The sequence below is a fragment of the Macaca nemestrina genome, chromosome 17, assembly GCF_043159975.1.
Source record: "Macaca nemestrina isolate mMacNem1 chromosome 17, mMacNem.hap1, whole genome shotgun sequence".
Classification (NCBI taxonomy): Eukaryota; Metazoa; Chordata; class Mammalia; order Primates; family Cercopithecidae; genus Macaca; species Macaca nemestrina.
In genome coordinates, this window is record NC_092141.1 from 47,621,360 (window position 1) to 47,648,586 (window position 27,227).

General features: G+C 43.0%; 1 protein-coding gene across 15 annotated transcripts in view; it reads left to right on the forward strand.

Annotated features, from left to right (window-relative positions):
- The window catches only part of LOC105476856 (BCAS3 microtubule associated cell migration factor), a 710,244-nt gene that overhangs the window by 14,019 nt on the left and 668,998 nt on the right, over positions 1–27,227 (forward strand). For all 15 annotated transcript variants that reach the window (XM_071082810.1, XM_071082809.1, XM_071082814.1 and 12 more), the window contains exon 5: positions 15,786–15,892. In XM_071082810.1, coding sequence (XP_070938911.1) covers positions 15,786–15,892 — 107 coding nt within the window. The remainder of the gene's footprint in view (positions 1–15,785; positions 15,893–27,227) is intronic.

Below are 27,227 nucleotides of genomic sequence, written 5' to 3' on the forward strand. Positions count from 1 at the left end.
TGCACTCCAGCCTGTGTGACAGAGCGAGACTTTGTCTCAAAAAAACAAAAAACAAAACAAAACGAAACAAAAAGCAAAAAAAAAAAAAAACACCGGAGTCTCACTCTGTCGCCCAGGCTGGAGTGCAGTGGCATGATCTTGGCTTACTGCAACCTGAGCCTCATGGGTTCAAGTGATTCTCCTGTCTCAGCCCCCTGAGTAGATGGGATTAAAGGCGCTCGCCATCACGCCCAGCTACTTTTTGTATTTTTAGTAGAGACGAGGTTTCACCATGTTGGCCAGGCTGGTCTCGTACTCCTGACCTCAGATGATTCACCCGCCTCGGCCTCCCAAAGTGTTGGGATTACAGGTGTGAGCCACTGCGCCCAGCCTCCTATCTCTTTGAGACTGTACTTTTGAGAATTGCTGGCTTATATAGTAATTTTGTTTTTAATGTTTTGAGGAACCACCATGGTTTTCCTCAGTGAATGTACCATTTTTCATTACCACCAACAATGTACAAGGGTCCCGAAGTTTCCTCTCTCTCTTTTTTTTTGATAGTAGCCATCCTACTGGGACTGGGTTGTGGTTTTGATTTGGATTTCCCTAATGATTAGTAATGTTGAGCATCTTTTTATGTGCTTATTGGAATTCGTTTAGCTTCTTTGGAGAAATGCCTCTTCAAGTCCATTGCCCATTTTTGAATTGTGTGGTTTTGTTTGTTTATTTAGTTTTAGGAGTTTTCTAAATATTCTGGGTATTAATTCCTTATTAGATATAAGATTTGAAAACATTTTCTCCTATTCTGTGAGTTGCCTTTTCCTCAAAGACTTTTCAAATATGAAGCCTTTTTTTCTTTTTAGAGCCACCATCCAGGATGAGAAAGTCTGAGTGTCACTTTTACAGATTGGTTTCATATGAATTTGGGACTCTCTGTTAGCTTATTCTTTCAAATAATAACAATTTGTTGTGCCCTCTTTATGGAGAGTAAAACATTAATTTCTTTTTTTTTTTTTTTGAGACGGAGTCTCGCTCTGTCGCCCAGGCTGGAGTGCAGTGGCGGGATCTCGGCTCACTGCAAGCTCCGCCTCCCGGGTTTACGCCATTCTCCTGCCTCAGCCTCCCTAGTAGCTGGGACTGCAGGCGCCCGCCACCACGCCTGGCTAATTTTTTTGTATTTTTAGTAGAGACGGGGTTTCACCGTGTTAGCCAGGATGGTCTCGATCTCCTGGCCTCGTGATCCGCCCGTCTCGGCCTCCCAAAGTGCTGGGATTACAGGCTTGAGCCACCGCGCCCGGCCTCTACTTTCCATTTCTATGATTTTTAACTACTTTAGGGACCTCACCTAGGTAGAGTAATAGATTATTTGCCTTTTTGTGATTGCCTTATTTCACTTAACATAATTTTCTCAAGGTTCATTCATGTTGTAGCATGTGTCAGAATTTTGTTCCTTTTTAAGGCTGAATCATGCTTCATTATATGTATATACGACTTTTTTTTTTTTTGAGATGGAGTCTCGCTCTGCCACCCAACCTGGAGTGCAGTGGCACAATCTCAGCTCATTGCAGCCTCCACCTCCCGGGTTTAAGCGATTCTTCTGCCTTGTCCTCATTAGCATCTGGGACTATAGGGATTTGCCAGCACACCCAGCTGACTTTTGTATTTTTAGTAGAGACGGGGTTTCACTATGTTAGCCAGGATGGTCTCTTGACCTTGTGGTCTGCCCGCCTCGGCCTCCCAAAGTGTTGGGGTTACAGGTGTGAGCCACCATGCCCAGCCTATACCGCATTTTATTTTATTCATTCATTTATTGAAAGACATTTGCGGCCGGGCGCGGTGGCTCAAGCCTGTAATCCCAGCACTTTGGGAGGCCGAGACGGGTGGATCACGAGGCCAGGAGATCGAGACCATCCTGGCTAACACAGTGAAACCCCGTCTCTACTAAAAAAATACAAAAAACTAGCCGGGCGAGGTGGCGGGCGCCTATAGTCCCAGCTACTCGGGAGGCTGAGGCAGGAGAATGACGTAAACCCGGGAGGCGGAGCTTGCAGTGAGCTGAGATCCGGCCACTGTACTCCAGCCCGGGCGACAGAGTGAGACTCCGTCTCAAAAAAAAAAAAAAAAAAAAAAGAAAGACATTTGCATTGCTTCTACCTTTTGGCTTTGTGAACAATGCTGTAATGAACATGGGTGTACAAATATCTCTTCTAGTGGAATTGTATCATATGGCAATTCTTTTTAAAATTTTTTGAGGAACCACTATACTGTGTTCCTTAGGGGATTTTAAATTTTATTTTTAGAGACAGGGTCTCCCTGTGTCATTCAGGCTAGAATGCAGTGAAATGATCACAGCTCACTGCAACTTTGAACTGTTGGGCTCATGTGATCCTCCTGCCACAGCCTCCCAAGTAGCTAGCACTATAGGCACATGCCTCCATGCCCAGCTTATTTTAAAATTTTTTTGTAAAGATGAGGTCTTGCTATGCTGCCCAGGCTGATCTTGAACTACTGGCCTCAAGGAATCCTCCTGCCTCAGTCTCCTAAAGTGCTGGGATACAGGCATGAGCCACTATACTTAGGCTCATAGGGGATTTAAAAATAATCTACTCATGGATCTGGGAAGGATAGGGGCTTCACACTTTTAATCTTTGTCCACTTCTTGTCACTACTTCTTTCTGAATGTTTGCATCTCTTCTTTGACTTCTTTAACAAAGAGAGAGTTGGTGCAGTGGTTACTCAAAGCTCTTTATTCATACCTTTATGATTATATGATACAATCAAAGAGGAAAAAGTATTCATTAGGAGATCCAGATGGCTCAGTCTGAGTCACTCTCCCATTATTGGAATAGTTGCTGGGGCCAAGGATGTAGTACTAGAATTGCTCAGCTGGTCATGTGCCTATCCCTGAGCTTGATGGAGGATAAGATTAGTTACCAGAAAAGAGGGAGTTACAGAGTAGGAAGTGTGTGAGGTATGCAAAGGTAATAGCTGCTACAGCTTGCCCACATTAACATTCTGACATTTTTCTGTCAAATTCTCTAAACGTGAGAATATAGTTTGAATCCCAGACTACATCAAATCAAATTGATGCTGGTTTACTCTAGTATAATGGGAATTGCTTTCTAACCTGTGCAGTGAAATTCTTACCATCCCCTAATCCCATACTTCATACTTGGCCAGTTTTTTTTTTTTTTTTGACAAGAGTCTCACTTTTTCACCCAGGCTGGAGTGCAGTGGCACACACCTGTAGTCCCAGCAGCTCAGGAGATTGAGGTAGGAGAATCGCTTGAGTCCAGGAGTTCTGGGCTATAATGTGCTATGCTGATTGGGTGTCTGCACTAAATTCCGCATCAGTATGGTGACTTCCCAGGAGTGGGGAACCACCAGGTTGCCTAAGGAGAGGTGAACCAGCCCAGTTCAGAAATAGTTAAAACTCCCATGCTGATCAGTAGTGAGATTGCATCTGTGAATAGCCACTGCAGTCCAACCTGGGCAACATAGTGAGACCCCATCTCTAAAAGAAAATGCTTATAAGCTTCTATTGCTCTAGAAGCTTGGGTCCCTTAGATCTGTGGGACAGCTACATGAAGATGCCTTCTAGACATCCTCAAGTAGGTATCCCACAGATGCCTCAAACTCTGATTTCTTTTCCCATCTAATTGTCTCTCCTTAGCAGCTGTGCACTGACCCTACTTACCTTTCAGGTCATTAAAGCCACAGAACTTTTCATGCCTCAGGATCTTTGCATAGGGGATCCTCTAGGTGAAGTGTTGTTTTCTGCTTCTATCATCATTTACCTTTTAGAGTGTACAAAAATGACTGGACAGGCTGGGCGCAGTGGCTCATGCCTATAATCCCAGAACTTTGGGAGGCCAAGACGGGTAGATCACTTGAACCCAGGAGTTCAAGACCAGCCTGGGCAACATGGCAAAACCCCATCTCTACCAAAAAAAATACAAAAAAAATTAGCTGGGTGTGGTGGTATGTCTCTGTAGTCCTAGCTACTCGAGAGGCTGAGGTGGGAGGATTGCTTCAGTCCAGGAGGTCGAGGCTTCAGTGAGCTGTGTTTGTGCCAGTGCACTTCAGACTGGGTGACAGGGCAAGATCCTATCTCTGAATGAATGAATGAATAAATGAGGGAGGGAAAGAGGGAAGGGAAGAAGGAAAAGAAAGAAGCAGATTTGAGAAGAAAGATTCAGTTTTGGCCGGGCTTGGTGGCTCATGCCTGTAATCCCAGCATTTTAGCAGGTGGATCTCCTGAGGTCAAGAGTTCGAGACCAGCCTGGCCAACATGGTAAAACCCCGTCTCCACTAAAAAAAAAAAAAAAAAAAAAAAAAAAAAAAAGCTGGGCATGGTGGCGGGTGCCCGTAATCCCAGCTACTTGGGAGGCTGAGGCAGGAGAATTGCTTGAACCCAGGAGGTGGAGGTTGCAGTGAGCCGAGATCGCACCACTGCACTCCAGCCTGGGTGACGGAGTGAGACTCTGTCTCAAAAAAAAAAAAAAAAAAAAAGATTCGGTTTCACTTTACACCTTGACTTTTGAGGTGTGAGTAGAAATCCAGTATCCCTATCCTCCCACCAGTTGCAAACAGTTTTCTAAGGAGAGAGCGTATACTGAGTGCAGTCATGGAAGATTCACAGGTAAGTTAAGACTGGACAAGTTTTTGAAGGATGGGTGAATCAACGGAAGGGAGGACATTGTAGTTGGCTGAAACCATGCAAAAATGCTAGATGTCTCTATAGGAAAGACCGTAAAGTTCAGATTTAGAGGTAGAATAGGAAAAAAGAAACCAGTAAAGAAAATAGGCGGGGTGCGGTGGCTCACACCTGTAATCCTAGCACTTTGGAAGGCTGAGGCAAGTGGATCACCTGAGGTCAGGAGTTCAAGACCAGCCTGGCCAACATGGTGAAACCCCATCTCTACTAAATAATACAAAAATTAGCTGGGTATGGTGGTGGGCACCTGTAATCCCAGTTGCTTGGGAGGCTGAGGCAGAGAGAATTGCTTGAACCTGGGAGGCAGAGGTTGCAGTGAGCCGAGATTGCATAACTGCACTCCAGCCTTGGGGACAGAGCAAGACTCCGTCTCAAAAAAAAACAAAAAACAAACAACAACAACAACAAAACAGGATTCCGTCTCAAAAATAAATAAATAAAACACAATTGATATGTCAGATTTGATGATGTACACAAAAGCACATAGAAACTTATAAACAACATTTATTTATTTGTTTATGAGATGGAGTCTCATTCTGTCCCTTAGGCTGGGGTATAGTGGCACAAACTTGACTCACTGCAACCTCTGCCTCCTGGGTTCAAGCAGTCCTCCTGCCTCAGCTTCCCAAGTAGCTAGGATTACAAGCATGCACCATCATGCCCAGCTAATTTTTGTATTTTTAGTAATTTTTGTATTTTAGTTTGAGCATGTTGGCCTGGCTGGTCTTGAACTCCTGACCTCAAGTGATCTGCCCGCCTCGGCCTCCCAAGGTGTTGGGATTACAGGCGTGAACCACCACGCCTGGCCAAAAACACCATTTAAATGTCAGGTATAAAAATAATTATGCCCTAGGTACATAATTTTATAATGCTGAATTTTGCTGGGTGTGGAATCATGTGCTATTAACATTGCAACAGTGAATTCCTGTTGAAAGAAAATGGGCATTAAAGAATTACTGATGTATTAGCCATTTAATGGTTTTGATTTTTTTTTTTTTTTTTTTTTTTGAGACGGAGTCTCGCTCTGCCGCCCAGGCTGGAGTGCAGTGGCCGGATCTCAGCTCACTGCAGGCTCCGCCTCCCGGGTTCACGCAATTCTCCTGCCTCAGCCTCCCCAGTAGCTGGGACTACAGGCGCCCGCCACCTCGCCCGGCTAGTTTTTTGTATTTTTTAGTAGAGACGGGGTTTCACCGTGTCAGCCAGGATGGTCTCGATCTCCTGACCTCGTGATCCGCCCGCCTCGGCCTCCCAAAGTGCTGGGATTACAGGCTTGAGCCACCGCGCCCGGCCATGGTTTTGATTTTTGTTTTTTGAAATGGAGTCTCGCTCTGTCGCCTAGGCTGGAGTGCAGTGGTGTGATCTCCACTCACTGCAAACTCTGCTGCCTCCCGGGTTCACGGCATTCTCTTGCCTCAGCCTCCCTAGAAGCTGGGACTACAGGCGCCCGCCACCACACCCAGCTAATTTTTTTGTATTTTTAATAGAGATGGGGTTTCACCGTGTTCGCCAGGATGGTCTTGATCTCCTGACCTCGTGATCCACCCGCCTTGGCCTCCCAAAGTGCTGGGATTACAGGCGTGAGCCACCGCGCCCGGCCGGTTTTGATTTTTATATTTAAGAGTAGGAAGTCACTAATGCGGGAGATGGAGGTAAAGAGGTATGCCATTATTTGTGTTTTTAAAAGAGCAGTTTGCTGCTGGGAGGTGGGGGTTGCAGTGAGCCAAGATCGAGCCACTGCACTCCAGCCTGGGTGACAGAGAAAGACTCCATCTCAAAAAAAAAAAGAGCAGTTTTGGCTGGGCATGGTGGTTCACACCAGTAATCTCAGCACTTTGGGAGGCCAAGGTGGAGGACTGCTTGAGGTCAGAAGTTTGAGACCAGCTTGGGCAACAGAGTGAAATCCCATCTCTACAAAAAAATAAAAAAATTAGCCAGGCATGGTGGCGCATACCTGTGGTCCCAGCTACATGGGAGGCTGAGGCAAGAGGATTGCTTGAGCTGAGGAGGTTAAGGCTGTAATGAGTCTTGTTTGTATCATTGTACTCCAGTTTGCACAACAGAGTGAGACACTGTCTCAAAAACAAAAACAAAAAAAAGCAGTTCAACTCTAATGTGAAGTTTGGTGAGCAGTGGTGGATGTAGGAAGCCATGTATGCTTTTGGAGTAGCTGTTGTAGCTGGGACAGGGTGGTGGTGGTGTAAGAGGAATGAAGAGAACAGTTTAGGAAGACACAGGGACTTGGGATAGATTTACTGTTATAGGTGAGGGAGAAAGTGGTTCCTGGCTTTGCCAATGGGATAGTGATGCTTTTCACCAAAATAAGGAACCCTGGAGGAAAATCAGGCTTGGTGAGGAAATCATGATCTTTGAGTGGAATTCGCACTTCTATTGAGACATCCAAACTCCATATTGAGGAAGTCACTAGCAGATACTAATTGAAGCAATGGGTGGAATGAGTTAACCTAGGAGAGGATATATGGTAAGAAATGGAAATTTAGAAATTGGTTTTGAGTAACTCCAGTATTTAGAGACTAGGTAGAAAAGAATGCCACAGCAGAGAGAATGGTGAAGGAGTGACTAGAGAAAGTGGAGAAAAGTTAGAGGATTATCCCTGAAAGACCAAGGGAGAATATTTTAAGGAATACATGGTGACCATTGGTTATAGTTGCTGAGCAGTCTAAAAAGATGTGCTTGGGCCAGGCATGGTGGCTCATGCCTGTAATCCCAGCACTTTTGGAGGCCAAGGCGGGTGGATCACGAGGTCAGGAGATCGAGACCATCCTGGCTAACACAGTGAAACCCCGTCTCTACTAAAAAATACAAAAAATTCCGGGCGTGGTGGTGGGCGCCTGTAATCCCAGCTACTCGGGAGGTTGAGGCAGGAGAATGGCATGAACCTGGCGGGGCGGAGCTTGCAGTGAGCCGAGATCTCGCCACTGCACTACAGCCTGGGAGACAGAGCAAGAGTCCGTCTCAAAAAAAAAAAAAAAAAAAAAAAAAAGATGTGCTTGAAAATTATCTATTGGATTGAACAACTTAGACATTATTGGTCACCATTAGTGGTGACCAAAAATCACTTGGGAGGAGTGTTAGGGACATTCTGAAGTGGGTTTGGGGTAAATGTTAGATGAAAAATGATGACAGTTGTGAATAACCCAATTAAGGAATTTAGCTTCTAGGAGAGGGGAGGCCGGGTGCAGTGGCTCACGCCTGTAATCCCAGCACTTTGGGAGGCCTAGGTCGGCAGATCACTTGACGTCAGGAGTTTGAGACCAGCCTGGCTAACATGGCAAGACCCTGCCTCTACTAAAAATACAAAAATTAGCTAGGCGTGGTGATGCACATCTGTAATTCCAGCTACTCAGGAGGCTGAGGCACTACAGATGGAGGTTGCAGTGAGCTGAAATCATACAACTGCACTCCAGCCTGGGTGATGGAGTCAGAGTCTGTCTCCAAAAAAAAAAAAAAAGTCAGAGAGAAGATTGATGAAATCAAGTCAAGGAAGAGGAATGTTTATTGCTTTATGATTTTAAAAAACATTTATTGTACAAAATATGGCAAATAACGCAAAAGTATAGATTAGTGAATGAGTTTTTACAAATCCATTGCTTATGTAAACAACACCTAAAAAATAGAACACAGTTGACCCTTTAATAACATAGATTTGAACCATGCAGGTCCACTTTAGTTATACCCAGACTTTTTGGAATAAATACGTTGAAAAATTTTTTGGAGATTTGTGTGACACTTTGAAAAAACTTGCAGGCCGGGCGCGGTGGCTCAAGCCTGTAATCCCAGCACTTTGGGAGGCCGAGACGGGCGGATCACGAGGTCAGGAGATCGAGACCATCCTGGCTAACACGGTGAAACCCCGTCTCTAATAAAAATACAAAAAAATTAGCCAGGCGTGGTGGCGGGCGCCTGTAGTCCCAGCTACTCGGGAGGCTGAGGCAGGAGAATGGCGTGAACCCGGGAGGCGGAGCTTGCAGTGAGCTGAGATCCGGCCACTGCACTCCAGCCTGGGCGACAGAGCGAGACTCTGTCTCAGAAAAAAAAAAAAAAAGAAAAAACTTGCAGATGAACCACGTAGCCTAGAAACATCAAAAAAATTAAGAAAAAGATATGAATGCATAAGATGTATAGATACTAACCTATTTTATCATTTACTATAAAATACACACAAATCTAGGCCGGGCACGGTGGCTCACGTCTGTAATCCCAGCACTTTGGGAGGCCAACGCGGGTGGATTATTTGAGGTCGGGAGTTCAGCCTGGCCAACATAGTGACACTCCATCTCTACTAAAAATACAAAAAAAACGCCCAAAAAACAAAAAAACCCACAAAAAACCATTAGCTGGGCGTGGTGGCACATGCCTGTAATCCCAGCTTCTTGGGAGGCTGAGGCAGGAGATGTGCTAGAGCCCAGGAGGTGGAGGTTGCAGTGTGCCAAGATTGCGCCAGTGCACTCCAGCCTGGGTGACAGAGCAAGACTCTGTCCCCAAAAAAAAAAAAAAAAAAAAAAAAGGATGTATCTCTGTCTCTCTTTCTCTCTATGTATATATGTATGTATAGATATACACACACAAATCTATTATAAAAAGTTAAGATGTATTGAAATGTGCACACACACTTAACAGTACGTGGTGCCATCTATAATCATGTAAACGTATAGATGCAGTATTGAATTTTAACTGCATAAAATTAACTGTAGTACATACTGTACTACTGTAATAATTTTGTAGTGACCTCCTGCTGCTGTCGCAGGGAGCTCAAGAATTACAAGTATTCACTTAAAATCATCTCTGGTGAGCAGTTGATGTTTCCAGTAAATTGCTGTGTCACAGTAGAAAGTGATCTCTTTGGATTCTCACCTATTTTGCATCACGTTAATTGTAACACTATAAACCTTGAATAGCACGATGGGTCCCATATGAAGTGCCCACTAGTGATGCTGGAGATTCTCCGAAGAAACAGAGAAGTCATGACATCATGATAAAAAGTTGAATTGATTGATATGTACTGTAGATTGAAGTCTGCAGCTGTGATTGCCCACCATTTCAAGATAAAGGAATCTGGCCTAAGGACTATTGTAAAAAAAGAAAAGGATTTTTTTTTTTTTTTCTTCGAGACAGCGTCTTCCTCTGTCACCCAAGCTGGAGTGCAGTGGTACAGTCTCAGCTCACTGCAGCCTCCACCTCTGGGGCTCAAGCAGTCCTCCCAACTCAGCCTCCCAAGTAACTGGGACTCTAGATGTGCACCACAGCGCCTGGCTAACTTTTGTATTTTTTTGTAGAGACCAGCCTGGGCAACATGGCAAAACCCTGTCTCTATAAAAATTAGCTGAATGTGGTGGCGTGTGCTTATAGTCCCAGGTAGGAGACTGCTTGAGCTTGGGAGGCAGAGGTTGCAGTGAGCTGAGATAGCACATTACACTTCAGCCTAGGCAATGGGAGTGAAACCTTGTCTCAAAAAAAAAAAAAAAAAAAAAATTAATTAAGATAAATGCAGCTTTTACAGGAGTGCAGGATGCTGTAAGAAAGAGTTACCTATAGACTCTAATATGATTTGAGAAAAAGTGAAGTCATTATATGACAACTTAAAGCAAAAGGAAGGTGGTGAAAAATCTAAAACTGGAGAATTTAATGCCAGAAAAGGGTGGTTTGATAATTGTAGAAAGAAGTTTGGTTTAAAAAATGTCAAGATAAAAAGAAGCAGCTTCTGCCAACCAAGAGGCAGCAGGGGAGTTCCCAGATGCCATTAAGAAAATCATTGAGGAGAAAGGTTATCTGCCTGAACGAGTTTTTAATGCTGACAGAAGTGCCCTATTCTGGGAAAAAAAAGCCACAGAAGACATTTATTAGTAAGGAAGAGAAGTGTGCACCCGGAATTAAGGCTAGGAAGGGATAGACTACCTCTATTGTTTTGTGCAAATGCAGTCAAGTTTATAATCAGGACTGTCCTTATCTATAATGCTGCTAATCCCCTAGCCTTGGAGGGAAAAGATAAATAGCAACTGCTAGTCTTTTCCTTGTATAACAAGAAGACTAGATAGTGGGAACCCTTTTTCTGGATTGGCTCCATTGATGCTTGTTCCCAAAGTCAGGAAGTACCTGACCAGTAAGAGACTGCCTTTTAAAGTTTTTTTTTGAAGCTAGGTGCAGTGCTTCACGCCTGTAATCCCAGCACTTTGGGGGGCCGAGACGGGTAGATCACTTGAGGTCAGGAGTTCAAGACCAGCCTGGCTGACATGGTGATGCCCCATCTCTACTAGTACAAAAATTAGCCAGGCATGGTGGTGCATGCCTATAATCCTGGCTACTCAGGAGGCTGAGGCAGGAGAATCGCTTGAACCTGGGAGGGAGAGGTTACAGTTAGCTGAGATTGAGCCAAAAAAAAAAAAAAAAAAACAAAAACAAACCACAGTGCCCGTGGCCACGTGAAATCTCATGAATTCAACACCAAAGGTATGGAAGTGGTCTACTTGCCCCCAGACACAGTGTCTCTATCTTGACATAGGCCTCTAGATCAAAGGGTCACACAGAACTTTTAAGGCTCACCACACATGGTACTCTATGGAAAGGATTGTCAACTCTGTGAAAGAGAACGCTGATAGAAATCAGGAAAGTCTGGAAGGATCACACCCTTGAAGGTGCCGTCAGTGTTACAGAAATAACCATGAAAGTCAGCAAGCTTGAAACAATAAATTCCTGCTGGGGAAAACTGTCCAGATGTTTTGCATGACTTACAGGATTTATGATAGGTACCATCAAGAAAGTCATGAAAGAGGGCTGGGCATGGTGGCTCATCCCTGTAATCCCAGCACTTTGGGAGACCCAGGCTGGCAGATCACCTTAGGTCAGGAGTTCGAGAGCAGCCTGGCCAACATGGCGAAACCCTGTCTCTACTAAAAATACAAAAATTATCCAGAAGTGGTGATGCCTGTAATCCCAGCTACTTGGGAGGCTGAGGCATGAGAATCGCTTGAGCCTGGAAGGCAGAGTTTCAGTGAGCCGAGATCATGCCACTGCATTCCAGCTTGGGCAACAGAGTGAGACTTGTCTCAAAAAAAAAAAAAAAATAAATAAATAAATAAAGAAGTTGTAGATATGGCAAAAAAGATGAGAAGTGAAGCATTTCAAGATACCGATTTTGGAGAAATTCAAGAATTAATAGATACCACAGCAGAGAAGTTAAGAGAAGACAGATTGATGGAGCTCAGTGCTTCCAAACCAGTGCCAGATGATGAGGAAGAAGATATAGAAGAAACAGTGCCAGAAGATTGATGTTAGACAGTCTGCCAGAAAGCTTCCAATTGTTTAAGACTGCTTTTAACTTCTTTTAAACATAGATCTTCCTATAATACTGGCACTGAAATGAAAGCAAATGGTGGAAGAAGGATTGGTACTGTATAGAAACATTTTTAGAGAAATTTGCAAAAATGTCAGAGAGAAAGTACAGTATATTTCCATAAAGTTATACTGAGCATGCCTGCCTCTATTGCCTTCCCTTCTACTCTCCTCCACTTCCTCTGTCTCTGTTAACCCTGAGGGAGATGACCAACCCCTCCTATTCTTCCTCTTCCTTAGCCTACTCACTGTGAAGACAAGGATGAAAACTTTTTTTGTTTTGGAGACAGAATTTCACTGTTGTTGCCCAGGCTGGAGTGCGGTGGTGTGATCTTGGCTCACTACAACCTCCACCTCCCGGGTTTAAGCAATTCTTCTGCCTCAGCCTCCCCAGTAGCTGGGATTACAGGTGCCCACCACCACTCCCGGCTAATTTTTTGTATTTTTAGTAGAGATGGGCTTTCACCATGTTGGCCAGGCTGGTCTAGAACTCCTGACCTCAGGTGATCCACCCGCCTCAGCCTCCCGAAGTGCTGGGATTACAGGCCTGAGCTACCCCGCCCAGCAGGATGAAGACTTTTTTGATGATCCACTTCCATTAATGGATAGTAAATATATTTTCTCTTCTGTGTATTCTAAGAATATAGTATATAAAACATATAACATACAAAATATGTGTTAACTGACTGTTTATTTTAACAGTAAGCCTTCTGGCCAGCAGTAAGCTATTAGCAGTAAAGTTTTTGGGTGAGTCAAAAGTTGTAAATGGTGGCTCATGCCTGTATTCCCTCCCAGCAGTTTGAGAGGCCGAGGCAGACAGATCTCTTGAGGGCAGGCACGCAAGACCAGCCTGGGCAACATGGCAAAACCCCATCTCTACTAAATATACAAAAATTAACCAGGTGTGGTGGAGACTGCAGTGAGCTGAGATTGTGCCACTGTACTCCAGCCTGGACAACAGAGCGAGACTCTGTCAAAAACAAAACAACCCCCAAAACTCATACTATACATTTTTTTGTTTTTGTTTTTTTGTTTTGGTGGAGATAGGGTCTCACTTTGTCACCCAGGCTGGAGTGGAGTGCAGTGGTGTGGTCACAACTGACAGCATCCTTGACCTCCTGGGCTCAAGCTATCTTCCCATTTCAGTCTCCCCAGCAACTGGGACTACAGGTGCTTTTCACCAAGCTCAGTTAATTTTTGTATTATTATTATTATTATTTTTGAGACAGAATTTTGCTCTTGTTGCTTGAGTGCAATGGCTTGATCTTGGCTCACTGCAACCTCTGCCTCCCAGGTTCAAGCAATTCTGCTGCAGCCTCCCAAGTAGCTGGGATTACAGGCATGCACCACCACACCCAGCTAATTTTGTATTTTCAGTAGAGACAGGATTTCTCCGTGTTGGGTTAGGCTGGTCTCGAATGCCCGACCTCAGGTGATCCGCCTGCCTCGGCCTCCCAAAGTACTGAGATTACAGGCGTGAGCCACTGCGCCTGACCAATTTTGGTATTTTTTGTAGAGACAGGGTTTTGCCATGTTGCCCAGGCTGGTCTCAAACTCCTGGGCTCAAGTGGTATGCCCACCTTGACCTCCCAAAGTGCTGGGATTACTCAGTCTATATGTGGATTTTGACTTCATTGGGGGACAGGGGACTCAGCACCCCTACCCTCCACATTGTTCAAGGGTCAACTGTACTTTTCTCCTTTCAATTTTTATGTCGTTTATTTTTCTTTCCTAATTGCAGTGTCTAGGGCCTCTAGTACAGTGTCGAATATAAGTTTTAAGTTTGGGCATTTTTGCCTTGTTCTGCTTCATAGGGAGGAAGCATTCAGTCTTTTACCATAATTAGCTACAGTATTTTCATAGGCATCCTTTATTCTTGATTTGCTGAGTTTTAAAAATAAAATAGCTATTGCATTTTAGCAAATGCTTTTTAAACATATGTTGAAATGATCATATGATTTTTTGCCTTTATTCTGTTAATGTTGGCAAGTTATAATTGATTTTTCCAATGTTAAACCATCTTACATTTGTGGGATAAACCCTGTATTTTAGTGGTCGATTATCCTTTCTATATTGTGGACTCCAATTTGCTAGTCTTTGTATTTTTTTTTCTTTGTAAAGTATTTTTATATGTACATTCCTGAGGAGGATTAATTTATAGTTTTCTTGTAATTTCTTTTTTTTTTTTTTTTTTTTTGAGACGGAGTCTCACGCTGTTGCCCAGGCTGGAGTGCAGTGGTGCGATCTCGGCTCACTGCAAGCTCCGCCTCCCGGGTTCCCGCCATTCTCCTGCCTCAGCCTCCTGAGTAGCTGGGACTACAGGCGCCCGCCACCGCGCCCGGCTAATTTTTTGTATTTTTAGTAGAGACGGGGTTTCACCGTGGTCTCGATCTCCTGACCTTGTGATCCGCCCGCCTCGGCCTCCCAAAGTGCTGGGATTACAGGCTTGAGCCACCGCGCCCGGCCAGTTTTCTTGTAATTTCTTAGTCTAGTTTTGATTGCCTCAGAATGAGTTGGTACTTACTGCCTTCTCTTTTGTTTTTTAGAAAAGCGTATAAGGCTGGACGTGATAGCTCATACCTGTAATCCTAGCACTTCGGGAAGCTGAGGCAGGTGGACTGCTTGAACTCAGGAGTTTGAGACCAGCCTGGGCAACATGACGAAACCCTGTCTCCACAAAAAATACAAAAAATTAGCTGGGCATTATGGCATATGCCTGTAGTCCCAGCTGCTTGGGAGGCTGAGGTGGGAGGATCACCTGAGCATAGAAGGTCAAGGCTGCAGTGAGCTATGATGGCTCCACTCTACTCCAGCTTGCATGAAAGAGTGAGATTCTGTCTCAAAAGAAAAAAGTTTGTGTAGAATTGATGTTATTATTATTTTTAGAGCCAGGGCCTCGCTCTGTCACCCAAGCTAGAATGCAGTGGTGCCATCATAGCTCACCGCAGTCTTGAATTATTTTGTTTAAAGGCTCCTTCCACTTCAGTCTCCAGAGTATCTAGGACTATAAGTGTGTGCCACCAAGCCCAGCTAATAATAATAATAATATCATTATTTTTGAGATGGAGTCTTGCTCTGTTGCCCAGGCTGGAGTGCAGTGGCGTGATCTCGGCTCACTGCAACCACCGCCTTCTGGGTTCAAGTGATTCTTGTGCCTCAGCCTCCCCAGTAGCTGGGATTACAGGCGCGGCACCACACCCGGCTAATTTTTGTATTTTTTAGTGGAGACGAGGTTTCACCATGTTGGCCAGGCTGGTCTCGAACTCCTGATCTCATGATCCGCCCGCCTCAGACTCCCAAAGTGTTGGGATCACAGGCGTGAGCCACCAGGCCTGGGCTTTTTTTTTTTTTTTTTAAATAGAGACAGGATCTTGCTGTGTTGCCTAGGCTAATCTTGAACTCCTGGTCTCAGGTTATCCTTCTACTTTGGCCTCTCAAAATACTGGGATTATAGGTGTAAGCTACCATACCCAGCCCTGTCTTTTTTTTTTTCCCCTTAAATGTTTGATATTATTTAAATTGTGTGGCTAGAAGCTATGTTGAAATGGGCCAATGAATGACAGATATATAAGGAAATAGATAGCCAGGATGGACAACTTTGAGAATTCTGTCTATTAAGAGAAGAGAGGATAGTTACTGGAGAGGTGTAAAGATTGAATCAGGCATTAAAGAAATACCGTTGTTTTCTTGACTGACATTATGTCTTTTAAGTTAGCTTCTTTGTTACTTAATTGTATTGCAGATACATCAAGAAATCTGGAATTTCATGAAATACATAGCACTGGGAATGAACCGCCTTTGCTGATTATGATTGGCTACAGCGATGGAATGCAGGTCTGGAGTGTCCCTGTAAGTACACATGTGGTTGAATACCTAAAACATTATACTTCCCAGCATGTTAGCTTATGTGAAATCTGTAGATACTTTTTTTTTTGGGAGACAGAGTCTCATTCTGTTGCCCAGGCTGGAGTGCCGTGGCGCGATCTCGGCTCACTGTAAGCTCTGCCTCCCGGGTTCGCGCCATTCTTCTGCCTCAGCCTCCCATGTAGCTGGGATTATAGGCACCCACCACCATGCCTGGCTAATTTTTTGTATTTTTAGTAGAGATGGGGTTTCACCTTGTTAGCCAGGATGGTCTCGATCTCCTGACCTTGTCATCCGCTTGCCCCTGCCTCCCAAAGTGCTGGGATTACAGGCGTGAGCCACTGTGCCTGGCCAACATTTTTTAAGTTAAAAAAATGTTTATTTTTTGATAAGTCACTTCTGATGAAGTTTGGTCTTCCATTCTGTTCTTTTTTTTTTTTGAGACAGGGTCTCTGTCACCCAGGCTCGAGGGCAGTGGCATGATTGTAACTCACTCTGTCCTCTAGTGATCCTCCCGCCTCAGTCTCTGGAGTAGTTGGGACTACAGGCACGTGCTACCACGCCCAGCTAATTTTTAATACTTTTAAGTGGACACAGGGGCCTGTTGTGTTGCCCAGGCTGGTCTTGAACTCCTGGGCTCAAGTAATCCTCCTACTTGGCCTCCTAAAGTGTGGGCGTTACAGGCATGAGCCACTGTGCCTGGCCAATTCTGTTTTTATAATTATCGTATTACTAAGTATCTAAGATGTGGGATTTTTTTTTTAACTTGGCTTTACTTTGCAGAGGTAGAAGAATCATGCTGGTATGTCACGAAATTAGAAGTGTTCTTTTTCTTTTGCCTTTTGGGAAGTGTAGTTGACATGTTTCAAGGTCTTGCAGTGTTCTTTGCAATTTTGGTATTGTTCCAAAGGCATGGAGAAAGTACTTAAAATTTGGTAGTTTTTTTTTTTCTTACTGAGAGGAATATTTCTAGGTTGTAATAAAACAAAAGGGTTTTGTAAATGTAAATTTTTCTTATTAATAGAGACTACATTTTGCTTCATTATGCTGTTTGTTGACAGAATTGAAGACAAAGAGGAAGCTATACGTTTAACAAGAGGGTTGAGCCTGTGTGATTAGGGGTGTTGACTGGATTGAACACATTCCTTTCGTGGTACTCAGGTTGCTTTAACTGCTCACTTGTTTTGGTTATAATTAGAGGTATTACTTTTAATAGTTTAAAGTTAATTTCTGTTTATCTTTGAGTGCTTAAGGTCTTTAGTCTTTATTCCTCTTTATGCCTAGATTGTATTTTGAGAGGCTTGAATATTTTTTTTTTGAGACGGAATCTTGCTCTGTCGCCCAGGCTGGAGTGCAGTGGTGCGATCTTGGCTCACTGCAAGCTCTGCCTCCCAGGTTCGCGCCATTTTCCTGCCTCAGCCTCCTGAGTAGCTGGGACTACACGCGCCTGCCACCATGCTCGGCTAATTTTTTGTATTTTTAGTAGAGATGGGGTTTCACTGTGTTAGCCAGGATGGTCTCCATCTCCTGACCTTGTGGTCTGCCTGCCTCGGCCTCCCAGAGTGCTGGGATTATGGGTGTGAGCCACCGCGCCCGGCATAAATTTTTTAATGGAATTTTCTTTGGCCATTTGTATATTGTTGTAGTACTGCTACTTCATGAATTAGGGCCTGGTGTAGAGGCTCACGCTTGTAATCCCAGCACTTTGGGAGGCTGAGGCAGGAAGATCACTTGAGGCCAGCAGTTCGAGACTAACCTGGGCAACATAGTGAGACCGGGTGGGCACGGTGGCTCATACCTGTAATCCCAGTACTTTGGGAGGCCAAGGCAGGCAGATCATTTGAGTTCAGGAGTTTGAGACCAGCCTGACTAACATGGTGAAACCTCATCTCTACTAAAAATACAAAAAAAATTAGTTTGGCGTGATGGCGTATGTCTGTACTCCCAGCTACTCAGGAGGCTGAGGCAGGAGAATTGCTTGAACCCGGGAGGCGGTGGTTACAGTGAGCCAAGATTGCACCACTGCACTCCAGCTTGGGCGACAGAGCGAGACTCTGTCTCAAAACAAAATAGAACAAAACAAACAAACAAAAACATGTAGTGAGACCTTGTCTCTACAAAAAATTTTGAAAATTAGCCAGGTGTAGTGGCATGCACCTGTGGTTCCAGCTCCTTGGGAGGATGAGGCAGGAGGATTGCCTGAGTCTGGGAGGTTGAAGCTGCAGTGAGCCATGATTATGCCACTGCACTCCAGCCTGGGTGACAAAGTGAAACCTTGTCTCAGGAAAAAAAAAAAAAAAAAAAAAAAGACAATATGAGAAAATAAGCTTCTTTTTTTTTTTTTTTTTTTGAGATGGAGTCTAGCTCTGTCGCCCAGGCTGGAGTGCAGTGGCCAGATCTCAGCTCACTGCAAGCTCCGCCTCCCGGGTTTACGCCATTCTCCTGGCTCAGCCTCCCGAGTAGCTGGGACTACAGGCGCCTGCCACCTCGCCCGGCTAGTTTTTTGTATTTTTTAGTAGAGACAGGGTTTCACCGTGTTAACCAGGATGGTCTCGATCTGCTGACCTTGTGATCCGCCCATCTCGGCCTCCCAAAGTGCTAGGATTACAGGCTTGAGCCACCGCGCCCGGCCGAAAATAAGCTTCTTATGTTTCATTGATTGAGCTCTAATTATGGTCAAAGAGGTTTATATACATATTATCTCATCTAATGTAGAAGTTACCTTGTTTTACAGGTGGTAAGGTCACACTGCTTTTAAGAGGTGGAACTAGAATTTTAACCTAGTTATGTCTGAATTCAAATTCAAAGCCCATGGTCTAAGAGCTATACTTCATCACTTTTCAAATGTGATTGCTAAAGATATGACATGTGAGTAGTTTTGTAGTTTAGGTTCAGTTTTTGTGGAGGTGAAGGGAATTTTCCCTTCTCCCTCTGAAATAAATTGACAGTAGATTAACAGGAAGAAAAAGCATATACACATGCACGAGAGCCACATAAAATGAGACTCAAAGAAGGGCCAGATGGCAGAAGCTTACATAGTGCTGTCTTCACAGGGGAGAAGGAGAAGGAGGAATGTAGTCAATTTTGAGAGTTAGTAAGTCATTCTCAAGAAAGTTGAAGGGGCCCAAAGAGCAGAAAATCGTTTCTAAGTGATTCTCTTGGAAATGGGACCTGCGCAGAGATGATAGCCTGTGACAAAGTCTGTCTAGGTGTGATGTCATTTCTCAGTTTTCCTTCCTGCAATTTGAGATTAATCTTCTCTGGTTGAAGAAATTTCAGAGAGGGGAGAGGGAGGCAATTGTGTTCCTTGTAGAAGAGCTTCAGGAAAGGGAACTTTAGAGAGTTCCACCTTGTGCTTGTGAGGAGAAGCAGGAGAAGAACATCAGAAAGTCCTTGGTTCTGAGGGCTTCTGGGGCCTCTTAATTTCCTTTAGCTCAAAATGCTCCGCATGCTAAAATGCCAGAATTTGGAATATCGTTTTTTGAGCCCCAGTGTTTTCATTTGTAAAAGATTAGGATATACCTTCAAATACTTATAATTATGTTTTATGTTTCACTCTGTTAGCCATTATTGTGTTGGAACCCTTCTGAAACTTATAACCATTATTCATTCAATGAGCATATGCTAGACAGTGGGGAGCCTGTTTGCCAACCTGAAAAAAAAAGTGACTTTCATGGATCTTTATAGTCTGTAATTCATACAGTTGGCCCTCTATGTATGTGTTTTACACATCTGCAGATTCGACCAACTATGGATTGAAAATATTTGGAATTAAAAAAAAGGATGGTTGTGTCTGTACTGAAGACATATAGAGTTTTCTTTCTTGTCATTATTTCCTAAACAATGCAGTGTAACAATTATTTACATAGCATTTACATTGTACTAGGTATTATAAGTAATTAAGAGATGATTTAAAGTATATGAGAGGATGTGTAAAGGTTGTATGCAAATACTGTGCCATTTTATGTAAAGTACTTGAGCATCATGGACTTTGCTATCCATGGGTGGTTTGTGGAACCAATCCCCCACAGATGCTGAGGGACAATTGTATTTGCATTTGCTTTTCTTTTTTTTGGAGTGCAGTGGGGGTGATCTCAGCGTACTGCAACCTCTGCCTCCTGGGTTCAAGTGATTTTCATGTCTTAGCCCCCTGAGTAGCTGGGACTACAGGTGTGAGCCACCATGCCAGGCTAATTTTTATATATTTTTTTTTAGTAGAGACGGGGTTTCGCCATGTTGGCCATGTTGGTTTTGAACGTCTGACCTCAAGTGATCGACCTGCCTTGGCCTCCCAGAGTGCTGGGATTACAGGTGTGAGCAACCGTGCCTGGCCTGCTTTTTAAAAATAGAGATGATATCTCACTAGGTTGCCCAGATTGGTCTTGAACTCCTGGCCTCAGGCCATCCTCCTGCTGTGGCTTACCAAACCACTGGGATTACAGATGTGAGCCATTATGCCTGGCTACGTCTTTGCTTTTGAGTAAGTATAGGTGGGCAGAAAATCAACCCCTGTGCAAACCTTAGCTTAGTTTTTGCTTCTAGTATATGCTCAGGACTCCCTCTTGTTGAGTATAATACAACTGTCCCACGGTGGCTCATGTCTGTAATCCCAGCACTTTGGAGGCCAAGGCAAGCAGGTTACTTGAGGTCAAGAGTTTGAGACCATCCTGGCCAACATGGTGAAACTCCATCTTTACTAAAAGTACAAAAATTAGCTGGGGATGGTAGTGGGCACCTGTAATCCCAGCTACTCGGGAGGCTGAGGCAGGAAAATGGCTTGAGCCCAGGAGGCGGAAGTTGCAGTGAGCCGAGATTGCGCCACTGCGCTCTTGCCTGGGTAACAGAGTGAGACTGTGTCTCAAAAAGAAAGACAAAACTGTCCCACCTGGGAGTCTCAGGTTAAGAAAATAAGCATATCCTGGTTAAACATTTAAAAAAATTGTCTATTGAAGTGCATAGATGTGAATGGAACTTAGATGATGTCTAGGAATATCGTTAATTAGAGTCAGCTCAAAAGCAGAACTGTGCAGTAGTTTATTCCCCAATCTCTACTGCTTTGTATATGACACCAGCTTTCCTAGCTTTCCTGAGCTGTCAGATCCCTTCTTTAAACACACCAGATTTGACAGAGAAAGATTGTTATGTTGGCGTTCCAGATAAACAACCCCTTTTTCCAACCATCCCTTTAATGTTACTGACTCTTTTTTGGTGAGGTAAGTGTAAGCTTTCTTGCTTAAAATTCTTAATTAAAAAAATCAGAATTATCTTTGTATATATTTTAAAAACCAAATAGTGGTGTGAGATTCAAATATGAAAAAAATGAAGTTCTATACGCTGCCTTTCTTTTTTTTTTGTTTTGGAGACTCTTGCTCTGTCACCCAGGCTGGAGTGCGGTGATGCAATCTTGGCTCACTGCAACCTCCACCTCCGGGGTTCAAGCAGTTCTCCTGCCTCAGCCTCCTGAGTAGCTGAGATTACAGGCATGCATCACCACACCCAGGTAATTTTTGTGTTTTTAGTAGAGATGGGGTTTCACCACGTTGGCCAGGCTGGTCTCAAACTCCTGACCTCACGTGATCCACCTGCCTCAGCCTCCCAAAGTGCTGGGATTACAGGCGTGAGCCACCACACCTGACCTCAAAATAATCATACTTTTTGAAGTTTTCTTCTCCCAGTTTTAGATAGATTGGTGCCATGAACTACAAAGTTATTTTTTTATTTTATTTTTTATTTTTGATATGGAGTCTCGTTCTGTCAACCAGGCTGGAGTGCAGTAGCATGATCTCGGCTCACTGCAGGCTCTGCCTCCTGGGTTCAAGCGATTCTCCTGCCTCACCCTACTGAGTAGCTGGGATTCTGGGTATGCGCCATCACGTCGTGCTCATTTTTGTATTTTTAGTAGAGACTGGGTTTCACCGTGTTGGTGAGGCAGGTCTCGAGCTCCTGACCTCGTGAACTGCCTGCCTCAGCCTCCCAAAGTGCTGGGATCACAGGCTTGAGCCAACGTGCGCGGCCACGAACTATGAAGATTTAAATGGTGTTCATTTATTCAGCACATGTCTGGGATATACAGTGGTGAGCACAATAGATGTGGTCTTTGCTGTCATAGAGCTAGTAGGAGAGAGAGATTTAAATAAAAATAAATGCATATACAACTTAAGTTGTAATATGAGAAAAAAGATGACATATTATGACAAGGAAGTGGCATATAAGCTAAAAAATACTTAGGGTAAGACTGGAACAATAAACAGTAAACAGAGGTTCTGAGATGAAAGCGTTCTTTTCTCTATAGTTAGAGATTGATTTAGATTTCTCAAATTTTTTCTCTTTAAAGAGTATTGAGGCCGGGCATGGTGGCTCACGCCTATAATCCCAACACTTTGGGAGGCTGAGGGTGGTGTATTGCTTGAGGCCAGCAGTTTAAGAGCAGCTTGGGCAACATGATGAGATCCCATCTAACCATAAACCACAAAAATTCAGGCTGAAACAGGAGGATCACTTGAACCTAGGAGGCCGAGGCTGCAGTGAGCTGTGATTGCGCCACTGCTCACCAGCCTGGGTGACACAGCAAGACCCTCTCAAAAAAAAAAAAGAAGAAAGAAGAATATTGAGATAAATATCTTTATGGTCATATAATTTGGAGAGATCAATAAAAGTAAGGCTCCTGATAGATTTTCCAAATTATATTTTTTTACAGCCATGTCATTTGTACTTATCCCATACATTTATTAATTCATTCACTCAGCAAAGATTTATTAATTGTCTATTACATGCCAGACTGTGTTGAAGGTGCTGAGACAACACTGAACAAAACAAAGTCATTCTGCTTGTGGAATTTTCATTCTGGTAGGTGGGGAAGATAGATTTAATAAATGTGTACCATGTTAGATGGTGATAGATGTTATGTATGTAGGGGGGTTGGTGTTGTTGTGGGTTGCTCTTCTATATAGGATGGTCTGGGAAAGCCTCTCAAATATCCAGTGATATAGTGGAGTGGTGTGAAGTTATCCATATGGGTATTTGAGGGAGGAACACTCCAAGCCAGTACAAACATTCTGTGGTGCAGAATATGTTTCTTATATTTAAGAACAGTAGGGAGGCAGTTTAGCTGGAGTTAGGGGAGCAAAGCAAAGAGTAAGAGATTATGTCCAAGAGGTGGCAGTTGGCTAGGGCTTTGTTTTAGCCCTTGTAAGGACATCTGAAATTTCAAATATAGAGCAAAGTTGGAATTTTACAGTGAAAATACTTATACCCACCATCTAGAGCAGCAGTCCCCAACGTTTTTGGCACCAGGGACTGGTTTTGTGGAAGATAGTTTTTCCACAGGGTGGGAATAGTTTCAGTATGATTCAAGCACAGTAAATGTATTGTTCAGTTTATTTCTATTATAATTACATTGTAATATATAATGAAATAGTTATACAACTCACCATAATGTAGAACCAGTGGGAGCTCTGAGCTTGTTTTCCCACAACTAGATGGTCCCATCTGGGGGTGATGGGAGACAGTGACAGGTCATCAGGCATTAGATTCTCATAAGGAGCACGCAGTCTAGATCCCTGGCATGTGCAGTCCACAATAGGGTTCACATGCCTATGAGAATCTAATGCTGCTGACCTGACGAGAGGCAGAGCTTAGGCAGTAACGTGCATGATGGAGAGCAGCTGTAAATGCAGATGAAGCTTCGCTTTTGCTTGCCTGCTTCTCACCTCCTGCTGTGAGGCCCGGTTCCTAACCAGTGCCTGGCCCAGGGATTGCGGACCCCTCAACTAGAGTATACCCTTAAAATTTACCTACACTTTCTTTTTTTCCCATTTTTTTTTTTTTTTTTTCTTCAGGCAACCCTCAGAACCGGAACGGGTTCATAGAGCTGCCTACTGTACTTTGTCTCATGTCCATCTTATTCGGTGCATTTCAGAGGAATGCAAACATCAATATGCTTTCCCCTAACTACTTTTGCATGCATATAATTAACTAGAGTTCAATATTTGGTTAGTTTTTTCATTTTTTTAGCCAGAGCCTCGCTCTATTTCCCAGGCTGGAGGGCAGTGGTGCGATCTCTGCTCACTGCAGCAGAGATGGGTTCAATCGATTCTCATGTCTCAGCCTCCAGAGTAGCTGGAATTACAGGCACATGCCACCATGCCTGGCTAATTTTTGTGATCTTTTAAATTTTAGCTATTTTGGTAGGTTATACCTTGAGGATTTACTTAGCATTAGCATTTCCCTGATGACTAATAATGTGGAGTGCTTTTTCATGTTTCTTGGCCATTTGTATATATTTTAGCAATTATTTGTATAATTTTGTTGCCCATTAAAAATTTTAGTTGCCGGGTGTGGTGACTAAACCTGTAATCCCAGCACTTTGGGAGGCTGAGGTGGGCAGATCACAAGGTCAGGAGATCGAGACCATCCTGGCTAACATGGTGAAATGCCATCTGTACTAAAAATACAAAACAAAAAAAAAATTAGCCCAGCGTGGTGGCGGGCGCCTGTAGTCCCAGCTACTTGGGAGGCTGAGGCACGAGAATGGCGTGAACCCAGGAGGTGGAGCTTTCAGTGAGCCGAGATCGCACCATTTCACTCCAGCCTGGTCTACCGAGCAAGACTCCGTCTCAAAAACAACAACAACAACAACAACAACAACACCACTTAGTTGTAGAAGCCATTGGAGGATTTTGAATAGAGGTAATATCACTTTTAAAAATAAGAAAGGTATGTGAAGAGCAGATTTGGGTGGAAAGGTAGTGAATTTGGTTTTAAATGTGTGAACCGTAGATTGTTTTTGGTCCATGAACTGGTGATAGTGAATTATTTGTTATTGGCAGCAGAAAGGTAAAGGGCAGAAAATGAGAGTAAGCTTTTAGAAACCTATAGTATTTGCCAGTGCATACTCTCCAAACATATGTATATAGTTTACAGAAGTATCATTTATGCCAACTTTTAGAAAAATAAAAGGAAATTGGTCTTTTATGACAAATGGATTGAAAAACACTATCATCAACGCATCCAGTTGGAGAAGGAGTTGTTTTTGATAAGTATGTTTAGACATGCAATCATGTATTATTTTATTTCACACAAATAACATTTCTGTGATTATTAGCGTTCATTTTAGCATTATACATTCTTTGTAGTCATGAGAATAAGATACAGAATTTTCAAGGAGGAGATTTGAATTGCAGAATGAGGAGTTGGACTTACTCTTTCAGCCATGATAATTTGGACTCATTGAGAAGCTTTTGGTAACATACATTCCAAAAGCTGTCTGTAATATTGATTTTGTGGTTGCAGTGGGATGAATAGCAGGAGAAAAGGTTATAAGGCTAGTTAGGAGTGAATTTCAACACTGTCTAAATGTTAGATGTTCAGAGCCTGAAGTAAGTTTGTTGCTGTGAGAGGATTACCAAAAACCTTGGTAAGTGATTAGACATTTAGAAGAGAAGAAAGTCAAAGATGTTTCCAGAGTCTTGACCTGGGGACTGCTGCTGCTTAGTATGAAAGATGGCATCATTTTAGCAGAAATAGAATTTGATTATTAGACTTAGACTCTGTTAAAAATCACGTAAAGCGAAAATTGTATAGCTCTTGTCTTACAAGTAATAAAGGGTTCTCACTTAAAGTTTCAGTGGTAAAAGTCTTCTGATATTTTCCTATAATTTTTGCTATCTGTTTAAATGCCTACTTAGTTTTCTCTTCTTTTCTTTTCTTTTTGAGACATAGTCTTGCTCTGTCACCCAGGCTGGAGTGCAGTGGTGCAATCATGGCTTCAACCTCCTGGGCTCAAGTGATTCCCTCACCTCAGCCTCCCGAGTAGCTGGGACCACAGGCATGCACCACCATGCCCAACTAATTTTTGTGTTTTTTTTTTTTTTTTTTTTTTGTAGAGGTGGGGTTTTGCCATGTTGCCCAGGCTGATCTTGAACTCTTGAGCTCAAGCGATCCTCCTGCCTTGGCTTCCCACAGTGCTGTGATTACAGGAATGAGCCACTGCACCCAGCGTCTTCTTTTGAAATGCTTAATTTTTTCTTAAAAAATGGAGAGTATATTTATTACAGCACCTAAAATATGGCAGTTGTATTGTGTGAAACAGTATACAGTTGGCCCTGGGTATCCATGGATTCTGAATACGTGGATTCAGTCAATATGGATAGAAAATATTTGGGAAAAAAGTAAAAAATAATTCAACAATAAAAAATAACACAAATAAAAATGACAATATAGCTATTTACATAGCACTTACATTGTATTAGGTATTATAAGTAATTTAGAGATGATTTAAAGTATATAGGAGGATGTGCATAGGTTATATATTCATAGTTTATGTGCAGATACCATGCCATTTTATAAAAGGGACTTGAGCATTGGAGGTTTTGGTGTCCACAGGGATTCTGGAACCGATCCCATGCAGATACAGAGGGATGACCGTATTTTCGTTTCAAAAGTTAGTATTTGTAGTGTTTTCTTGGAGCTGTGTATATGCGGTACTTCAGTGACCTAACACTAGGTGTCACTACCACATTGATCTAAGAAAAGTGCATCTGCTCCTTGAAAGGAAATTTTTGCCCTAAAGCTTTTGTGTAGTTTTTATACACTAAAAGCTTTAGAGCAAACATGCAAGGGCATTCTTGAGGTAAATACCAATTAGTCTACTATTTATTAGAGGTTAGGTGCCAATAGACCTTGCCATGTTAAGATTGTTAGCCAGGAAATAGTTTTTATGGCTTTCATTTGGGAGTAATATAAAGTTAGTGATTTGGGTACACTGGCAAGCAGAGAGAGGTTGAATATGGATGGAGTCCAGTGAAAAAAATTGCCTTCGTTGAGAATAGGACCTTATTTTCTTTGGTGCGTTATCTTCTTCCTGGAAAGAGAAGTAATAGGTGGATCCTTAGACATCTGCAGTGGGAGGGAATTGGTTGTTATGGATGAATAAAAGCAGAAATGAAGAGTAATACTGAAGAAACTTCTGGAATTTACCCATATTGGTGGATTAAAATATCTTTTCCTGTAGTATGTTTCTTAAAGTATCACTTCAGAGAAGTCTTGCATCTGAAACTTAATTTTTCCCTGTGTGCGAATAGTGGCGTGACTCTTGTTGATTTGACGTAGGCAGTAGACATTACTGTGAGTTTGAAATTTATCATAGTTAAGTTTGACTCTTTCTTATTTGAGATCTTTTTGATGATTTTCTACTCTAAAACAGTATATTATTTGGACGTAAGCTGATTTATAAGTCTGTGGAATGCATTTTTTTTCTGATAAATGTTATTGAATATACATACAGTAAAATGCACAAATCTTAAGTGCATGGATTGAATAT